The following is an 8,848-nucleotide window of genomic DNA, read 5'->3' on the forward strand; positions in this document are numbered from 1 at the left end:
CCCCCCCCCCCCCCCCGGCTGGCTACACTGTAGCCTTACAAAGGGGCAGGGCTTTCAAAGAAAAAGACGGGCCTAGACTGAGAAAAGGAACATTAAGAGGTCCCTAAAAGTCCTGTAAACCATTATTTACACATTTAGTTATTTCCTAAACGCTCCTTGATGCCTGTTGGGCTTTGTCTGTTGTTGTTGTTTTTAAATAAACTTAATCCTCACAGCATCCTGGGGGTGTAAAGGGCAGAGGGCAGAGCGACAGTCCTCATGACAGAGGACGAAAACAAGGCCCCTGAAGGTCCGGGGAGGCGGCCGGCCAGCACCCGAGGAGGGGCCCTCTGCCCTCAAACCCTCCGGAGTAGGTTCAAAACATCGGGCGCGGGGATGAAATGGCCGGAGGCCATCATTAGCGGGGCAGTCGGCGCCAGGACTCGCATTCACCACGGCTAAGAAGTGGTCATCTTTTTATCCCTAAAGGAAAAAACGCATGTCAGGGCCCAGACCCCGGGGAAATAAGTCAGCGCCCCGAGACGCCACACTTGTGCTTTCAACGCGGGGTCGGGCCCCCGCGGAAACAAAGGAGATGGCGGTCCCGGTTCCGGAGAAACGACGAGCCCCCAGGGCTCCAAGTGGGGCACCGGGGCCCCAGAGGACACCCCCTGCCTGCGCGCCGGCCGGAGGACGGGAGAGGGCGGCGGCGGCCAGGGGTCCCGGGCTCCGCTCACCTGGCAGCGGCGTTCTGCGCTCCTGGCAGGGCCAGGCCCCAGCCCGCCCAGAGCCAAGGCGGGGTCGCCCCTGCTCGGAGAGCATCTCCCCCCCCCCCGCCTCCCAGCGAAGCAGCCGGCGGCGGCCCGGAACTCACCTGCCGTCGCAACCGCGCCGCCGCCGCCTGTCAGTCAAGCGCTCCCACCGCTGCACCGCGCAGGGCCGTGGGGCCCGCTGGCCGCGCCCCGCCTCCTCCCCCTCAGCCGCCCAATCAGGAGAAGCGAACGCCACGAATGGGGGCGGAGCCACGAGAGCGGTGCGAGCCGGGGGCGGAGCCAGGAGGCTTTGGGGCGGGGCAGGGAGGTGCCGGCGCTCCGCGCTCTGACCTCACTGCTGCGCGCCGGAAGCAACCAGGGCCGCGGTACTGGGGAGCGGCGGCCGGATCGTGGGAGCCGGCGAGACCATGCCGGTCACCGGGAAGAGTTTCCGCCGGCGCCGGGCTGATTCGGAGTCGGAGGAAGATGAGCAGGACTCAGAGGAGGTTCGGTGCGTTTGGGGTGGGGCTTCCAAGGGGCAAGAAGAGAGAGCTGGTTTGCAATGCTCATCACCGGCCAGGCTCCTCGTTGACTGTGAGCCGAGGTTGTCGTCCCTTTCTGCAGACAACAAAAATGAGGCTCGTAGGGCTGAGGCCGCCGCCGCAAGGCCGCACAGTAGCGAGAGATTCCCCAGGATGCGCGGTGGCTCTGATTTCAGTGGGTCTAAGCGCAGGGTTGCCATCTGGACCGTTGAGCCTGCGGCTCAGCATTTGGACAGGGGTGCCCGTCGAAATTGCCTTTTGAGTCTGAGTTGCGCGAAGGGTCTTCTCAGCCTGTGCGATGCCTTTTTTCAGATTAAAACTGGAAGAGACCCGCGAGGTGCAAAACTTGAGGAAGAGGCCCAACGGGGTGAGGTGGGTACCGCAGGGGTCCCGGAGGAGGAGGGGCGGAGATGACAGACACACGCCCCCGCCTGGGTCGCCCCCACAATTATCTCCCCAGACGTAGCCCCTTCTCTTGACTCACCGTACACCTAACATTGCCCTGAAAGGGGTCCAGGTTCTTTGCGGACGTTCACCCAGGAGATGGCCCGAGCCCTGTGGGCTTGAGGTTTGCTCCGAAGGTGAAGAAACAGATTATTAACTCGTGGGGTTTTTTGCACCTGATTGCGAAATGCAATAGATTGTCGGGTTTGGAAAACATTTTAAAGTATAATGAAGAAAGTAAGCAGCACCCGTAATTCTCCTTTCCACAGGTAACCAGTGTTAACATTTAACGTTCTGTCCAGCCTCTCTCATTTTTGGAGATTGTAAGTTTTATTCTGTAGGGTTTTCAGCTCATCTCATTTTGGGCATTGACATTATGGATCACTTTTCCCAAAAACCTTTTTAGTGGCTACATAGCATTCCACCACATGTATGTACCATAATTTAACTAATCCTTTACTTAGGTTGTAGGTCCTTTGTCAACTTTCACCATCAAATAAGGGTGCAATAGGCATTTTCCTATGTTTGTCTTTAGCTTCGTTTTCCCGGAAGGCAAAATCTTAGAAATGAGATTTCCAAGCCCAGGAAATGCCAATGGCTTTGAAGGAAAGCGACCACTTCACCCTACCCCTGACCCAACATCTAGAATGCTTTATTTTTAAACTGTTTTATTTGTGTAGGCTTTCCCAAGTGGCTTTGGTACCCAGTCCCCAGATCTTGCCTTCGCTCTAATGTTGCAGCCTACAGACTTTCTAAGCCATCAGCCTCATGTCCGAATTGTGCCATTTCTTGCTCTGTCTCACTCTCTCTCTCACTCTTCCTTTTGTTTTTTGCTCAGTGCTGTGGCCCTGCTGGTAGGAGAGAAGGTACAAGAAGAAACCACCCTAGTGGTGAGTTGTGGGGTCCTCCTTGGGAATGGAAAGCTGTGGCTGGTCTCCAGTAGGTGACTGTTTTCTTTTAAGGAAAAAGGGGGAGGGGGTGCGTGGGTGGTTCAGTCTGTTAAGCGTCTGACTTCCGCTCAGGTCATGATCTTGCGATTGGTGAGTTCAAGCCCCGCATCAGGCTCTGTGCTGACAGCTCAGAGCTTGGAGCCTGCTTCCGATTCTGTGTCTCCCTCTCTCTCTCTCTCCCCCTCCCCTACTCACACTCTTTCTTTCTCTCTCAAAAATAAATAAACAAAAAAAATAATAAACATCAAATGAATTTTTTTTAATTAAAAAAATTACCAAAAAAAAAAAAAAGACTACTGTAAAATAGTTACAGAGAGGGAGGGAGACAAACCAGAAGAGACTCTTAAATACCGAGAACAAACTGAGGGTTGATGGGGGTGAGGGAGAGGGGAAAATGGGTGATGGGCACTGAGGAGGGCACTTGTTGGGATAAGCACTGGATGTTGTATGGAAACCAACTTGACCATAAACTATATTTAAAAAAAACACTGCCAACTATACAGATGCTTCCTTACAGCTGTATTTGCCTTCTGCAGGATGACCCCTTTCAAATGAAGACAGGCGGGATGGTGGACATGAAAAAACTGAAGGAAAGGGGCAAAGATAAGTAAGTGCGGGACTCACTGAGATGCAAACTAACCTAGAGCCTGCCTGGGTCTCTGTGCCCCCAGAGAGCTGAGACCCACAGCAACTCCAGGCGGACACTCTGAAGCATCCTTTGTGCTTTGTAAAGCGTGTGTAGTTCAGAAACAAATGAAAGCAATGGGGCGCCTGCGTGGTTCAGCCTCCGACTTCGGCTCAAGTCATGATCCCGCAGTTTGTAAGTTCGAGCTCCGCATCAGGCTCAGTGCTGACAGCTCAGAGCCTGGAGCCTGTCTTCGGATTCTGTCTCTCTCTCTCTCTGCCCCTCCCTTGCTCACACTCTGTCTCCATGTCGCTCTCTCTCAAAAATAAACAAATATTTTTAAAAAATGAAAGCAAGAACTCTTTAAAAGGGTTCTTTAACTCTTTCGCTCAAAGTGTGGTGGGCACTGTCCTTTTGTAAAGGTGCATCATTTAGTGTGCTTCAGACCCACATGGACATTTTGGTTTTGTTTTTTAAGAAATACATGCTGTCTCTCTCTCAAACATAAATAATAAACGTTAAAAAAACACATAGGAGCACAATTATAAAATAATACATTCAAATAACATAAAAGTATGTAGTCATTCCCCAGAGGAACCTCCAACGTTCTGCTCGCTTATATTTCTTCTATTTACGTATCACGTATGTGTTTTTTTCCCTCAACCAGAAGCAGGACGGACTTGTGTGGGGGTTTTATTTGTATAATATGAGACTTGGCCTCATCGAGGTGGGACTCAAAGGCTCCGCTTCGTTGCCTGTCCCTCCAGGATCAGCGAGGAGGAAGACCTGCACCTGGGGACCTCGTTCTCCGCGGAAACCAACCGAAGGGACGAGGATGCTGACATGTGGGTATCAGTCTGGCGGCGAGCGATGCGGGGTTGCTTCCAGCCAGACACAGTCCCGGGATACCTAGTCACAGATGAGATTTCTAGAATTATCCACAGACCAAGGCGAAGTTGGCCCCCGTCACCCCGCCTCCCAGGCTTGAGAACTTTGAAAAACTCCTTAAGATTCTTTAAGGTGACAGTTCTTGCGATTTTAGATGCCCCAACTAGTAACACTTTCCCCCGGAACCTTGTAGGAATAAACACTAGACTTGCCCACCTTTTGCTAACAAGGCTGTTAAACAAATGACCACCATGTACCATCATCCCTCTGTTTTTAGTGAACCTTACATATGTTAATGGCAGTAGATTGGGTGGGGGACACGGCCTTACAACAGAGGATGGCGCTTTAAGTCACAAAAAGTTTCGCGTGGTGAAAAAAGCTCGAGTTGATCTTTATCTTTCTCATTTTTCCGAGGACTGACGACCACTTCATGGACCACGGCTGCTCTGTGGGCTAGTGCTGGGAGGGACCACTCGCTCTAAAGACAGGCTTCCCGAGCTGCCCGCCTCCCGCTGAGGCCCGGTGGCTTTCTCCTTTCAGGATGAAGTACATTGAGACAGAGCTCAAGAAGAGGAAAGGGATCGTGGAACACGAGGAACAGAAAGTCAAGCCGAAGAACGCAGAGGACTGCCTTTACGAGCTCCCAGAGAACATCCGCGTCTCCTCCGCCAAGAAGACAGAAGAGATGCTCTCCAACCAGATGCTGAGCGGCATCCCCGAGGTGGACCTGGGCATCGAGTGCGTGTCCCCCCCCCCCCGGTCCTGCCCCTCCCGCGCCCCGGGCCCACTAAGAGCACTCTGCGCCCATCTGCTTGGAAGCCCACAGATGGCTCTGCTTTCTTGGGTAGGCGGAGGTGCCTGTGCCCGGAGCGTCTGAAGGCTGGGTCAGCGCAGCTAGGGAGCTTCCAGGCAAGGCCTCCTGGAAGCACAAGCGTGTGCTGTTTTGTTTCCCGAGATATAATTAAGGGGCACGCAGTGTCACGTTGGTTCCGGTACACGGCGTAAGGGTTATTTGCGCACGTGTTTATTTTTATTTCGTCTTTGTTCACAGCTCTTCGGCTGTTCGGTTTTTCTTGTAGCAGGAGCCACGTTAATGGCTCACCTGTCCCATGAGCCCCCTTTTCATTTTTCCAGAACAATCTGCTCTAAAACTGGACGGTCATGGAAGAAAGAGGGTAGTCAGAATCCTCTTCGGGCGCAGGAGAAAGTTGGGAGGCTTCTGCGTTCTCGCCTCTTTTGCGACACTAGCTTTGGGCCTTAGGTAGTTTTCTTTCCTTCTCTGAGGCTCAGCTTCCTCTTGACAAGAAGATGACGGTTAAGGGGCGCCTGGGTGGCTCAGTCGGTTAAGCATCCCGACTCTTGGTTTTGGCTCCGGTCACGATCCCAGGGTCGTGGGATCAGGCCCCGCGTCGGACTCCGCTGACAGCAGAGCCTGCTTGGGATTCTCCCCCCCACCCCCACCCCCCAAGCATGCTCTCCCTCTTCAAATAACTAAGCATTAAAAAAGAAAGGGAAGAGGGCAGTAAATCGTGCATCCCTGACAGCTGTGAGAACACTCGAGCGTGTGACTGTAAGGGAGCTGGTGAACCGTAGAGCCCTGTGCTCCAAGGAGGACTTCCTCGTGCCCCGGCGGGTTCCCAGCCTGACTGTCAGTTCCGTATGAGGCCCTAAAGGTGGGAGGATTTAACACGTGGCCTGGCCCCTTTCTCCCCACAGCGCTAAAATAAAAAATATCATTTCCACGGAGGATGCCAAGGCCCGTCTACTGGCAGAGCAGCAGAACAAGAAGAAAGACAGCGAGACGTCCTTCGTGCCCACCAACATGGCCGTGAATTACGTGCAGCACAACCGATGTAAGCTGCTCTGGCCAAGTAGCCCCGCCCCGTTGATTTGACGCCCTCCCCCCGCCCCCAGGTCCCATATTTTGTCTGACGTGTCCCCTGGTCTCTTTCGATCCAGTTTATCATGAGGAGCTCAATGCCCCCATTCGGAGAAACAAAGAAGAGCCCAAAGCCCGACCCCTGCGAGTGGGCGACACAGAGAAGCCAGAGCCTGAGAGTGAGTACCGCAGAGGCCGCAGGGCCACCGGGAGCAGCCACCAAGGCCCCTGGAGCCGGGGTGGGCTCTGCAGGGGTGGGGCTTGGGCTTCGGGGCCAGGGTCTCTGGGTTACACTCCATGTTCTGGAACATGGTCATTTGCCTTCCCTGTGCCAAGCCTCAGTTTACCCATCTGTAAATGGGGATAGCAATAAGACCTACCATTAGGGGTTGTTGTGATGATTCACTGGGCCATCAAATATCTAATAGAGATTGAAAACATCAGAATATTTCAATAAGCAAAAATAAAGTCAAAGTTATTCATAATTTCACCACAGATAAGCACTGTTAACATTTTTTATGTATCACTGTCTAGACTTTAAAAAAATATGTAGGGGTGCATGAGTGGCCCCGTCGACTTGGGCTCAGGTCATGAGCTTGTGGTTTTTGAGTTCAAGCCCCGTGTCAGGCTGTGTGCTGACAGCTCAGAGCCTGGAGCCTCTTTCGGATTCTGTGTCTCCCTCTCTCTCTCTCTCTCTCTGCCCCTTCCCCGCTCACACTCTCTCTCTGAAAACTAACAATAAATATTAAAAATACATTGATGGATACAGATACACTGGATACATACTCAAGAGGGTCTCCTAGCTCCTTACTCAGCAGCGCCCCCTGCACGTCTGTCTGTGCAGCACATACGTATATGCCTTTTCAGTGGCCATCTCCCGTCCTGTGGCGCCGATCTGCTGCAGTGCCCTCTAGTTGGACACTTGAGTGGTTTCTCATTTTGCCCCATTTAAGCACTGTCGTGCTGACCGTTTGCCTATATCATGTCCTTCGGCTCCACGCCACGAAGTCACCAGACGCTCCTCTAAAAGTGGAGTGCTGATTTGTCCCCCCACCGGCAGCATCTAGCTGTGCCCCTGTCCCTCTTGCTGACCAGCACCAGTAGGGCCGTCCCCTCCCTCAACAATGGGAGGAGCCAAAGGAAATGCTACATTGGTTGAGTTGCTGAGGCTGTTTGCGTTTTCTTCCTTCCTTCCTTTTTTTTTTTTTTTAAATATTTTTAAGTCATCTCTACACCCACCATGGGGCTCGAACTCACAACCAGGAGATCAAGAGTCGTGCACTCCACTGACGGAGCCAACCAGGCGCCCCTGCTTTTTCTTCCTTCCTCCTGGACAAATTCTTTTCTGTACCATCCTAGTCACGTAGTCTTTAGTTCCCAAAGAGTTCTGTGTTATTCACACCCAGTAAGCAAGGACTTTGGAGTCCCCAGACTTGGGTTCAACTCTCAACCTACCTTCACCTTCTGAGTGACCTTGAGGGAGTCCACCTCAGTTCTCTGAACAGTGGTGGCAGTATGGAATCCAGGCCGTGAGGGTTAAAAAAAAAGTCATATCTAAAAGTATTTAGCACTAGGCCTTGTGCCTAATCAAACTCTCCCTGAAATAGAGCACCTGCCGTCACCTAGTCCGACGCTGACGTCGGCATACCCCACCGCACTGTCACCTGACTGTATTTCATGCACAAGCATTTACCGAGGCCCTACTATGTCCCTGCTCACCAGGGTGGGCACCGGCGCGCCAGTGGGGAATGAGGTAGGCGTGGTCCCAGCCCAAGCAGAGCCGAAACCTATCAGTGGCTCCCGGCATGGCACGCCGCTTCTCCTCTTTTCCTTCCTCAGGGTCCCCCCCTAACCGCAAGCGCCCTGCTAACGAGAAGGCCACGGATGACTATCACTATGAGAAGTTCAAGAAGATGAACAGACGCTACTAAGGGGGTCCAAAGGGAGATGAGCAGGACGGGTGTAAATAGCACCGTCCCCTCCCTAAACCCTTGACAGCGGCTTCCCAGACAGAGGCGGACAGAAGTTTGCTTATCCGCTAGCAGACAGTTTCCCAAACGGACGTCCATCGGTCCTGCCGCTTACCTGCTGGATCTCCTGGGCGCGGCATTTGTAACCTGTGAAACAAGACAATGTGGAGTCTTCCCTTTTGGGGGCAAATCCTATTCTTGTGTGAGCGTTATAAAATCTTGTTTGTAAATATACTGACTTTCTCTGGATATTTGCCCTAGGCCGGGAGGAAACAGCGGTGTTCGGAGGGAGAGAACGCCCTTTAGATTGTGCTATCATTATAATATATATGCAATCATGTCTTGTACTTTCATATTCCTGGAGTTCAGGAATGCGCCCTTCACCGCGTGCAGTGGAGCCCAGCTCACAGCAGAAAAGTCTAGGATGGGATCAGGGGGACACTGGTATTTTCTGACTTTTACAAAGTTACTGGTTTCTTTTCATTAAGAAAGAAAAACAATTTCTATGATTTTCAGCATTGAAGTATTAAATATGAAATGAGTCCAACCCCACTCTCTGTATCGTGTCTCCTTATACCAACCCTAGGTAACATGTTGAGAGCCTGGGGGTGGGGCAGCTCAAGTGCAAAACCCAAGTTACTGCGAGAGATTTTCTCATTTGGTTTCAAGTTGTAGGGGCGCCTGGGTGGCTCAGTCGGTTTGGCATCCGACTCTTGATCTTGGCTCAGGTTGTGATCCCAAGGTCATAGGATCAAGTCCTGTGTTGGGCTCTGCACTGAGGGTGGAGCCTGCTTGGGACTCTCTCAAATTAAACAAACA

At 52.4% G+C, this 8,848-nt stretch overlaps 2 protein-coding genes and 1 long non-coding RNA gene across 7 annotated transcripts in view; 1 reads left to right on the forward strand and 2 right to left on the reverse strand.

The window, feature by feature from the left end:
• USP20 (ubiquitin specific peptidase 20) overlaps positions 1 to 936 on the reverse strand; it is a 41,526-nt gene extending 40,590 nt beyond the window's left edge. For all 5 annotated transcript variants that reach the window (XR_005527931.1, XM_039229588.1, XM_039229586.1 and 2 more), the window contains exon 1: positions 854 to 936. The gene's annotated coding sequence lies outside the window, so the exon portion shown is untranslated. The remainder of the gene's footprint in view (positions 1 to 853) is intronic.
• Positions 937 to 1,101: 165 nt separating this feature from the next.
• Positions 1,102 to 8,581, forward strand: CUNH9orf78 (chromosome unknown C9orf78 homolog). The gene is made up of 9 exons (XM_039229604.1): positions 1,102 to 1,242; positions 1,586 to 1,645; positions 2,556 to 2,607; positions 3,204 to 3,274; positions 4,060 to 4,137; positions 4,721 to 4,918; positions 5,897 to 6,033; positions 6,140 to 6,238; positions 7,899 to 8,581. The coding sequence occupies exons 1-9, from the start codon at positions 1,160 to 1,162 to the stop codon at positions 7,988 to 7,990; spliced, it is 870 nt and encodes a 289-aa protein (XP_039085535.1). The 5' UTR covers positions 1,102 to 1,159; the 3' UTR covers positions 7,991 to 8,581.
• LOC120230145 lies at positions 4,116 to 7,954 on the reverse strand. The gene is made up of 3 exons (XR_005527933.1): positions 7,515 to 7,954; positions 6,440 to 6,480; positions 4,116 to 4,201 (listed from the first exon to the last, which is right to left on the reverse strand). It is a non-coding gene; the product is annotated as an uncharacterized LOC120230145 (long non-coding RNA).
• Positions 8,582 to 8,848: the final 267 nt, after the last annotated feature.

This window comes from Hyaena hyaena, unplaced genomic scaffold (genome assembly GCF_003009895.1).
Source record: "Hyaena hyaena isolate Hyena2069 unplaced genomic scaffold, ASM300989v1 scaffold_38, whole genome shotgun sequence".
Lineage (NCBI taxonomy): Eukaryota > Metazoa > Chordata > Mammalia > Carnivora > Hyaenidae > Hyaena > Hyaena hyaena.

Coding starts and splice junctions, on each gene's coding strand:
- CUNH9orf78 (XM_039229604.1), top strand. CDS start 1,160: ATGCCGGTCACCGGGAAGAGTTTCCGCCGGCGCCGGGCTGATTCGGAG. Junction 6,034..6,139: donor TTACGTGCAGCACAACCGAT/GTAAGCTGCTCT, acceptor CTTTCGATCCAG/TTTATCATGAGGAGCTCAAT. Junction 6,239..7,898: donor AGAGAAGCCAGAGCCTGAGA/GTGAGTACCGCA, acceptor TTCCTTCCTCAG/GGTCCCCCCCTAACCGCAAG.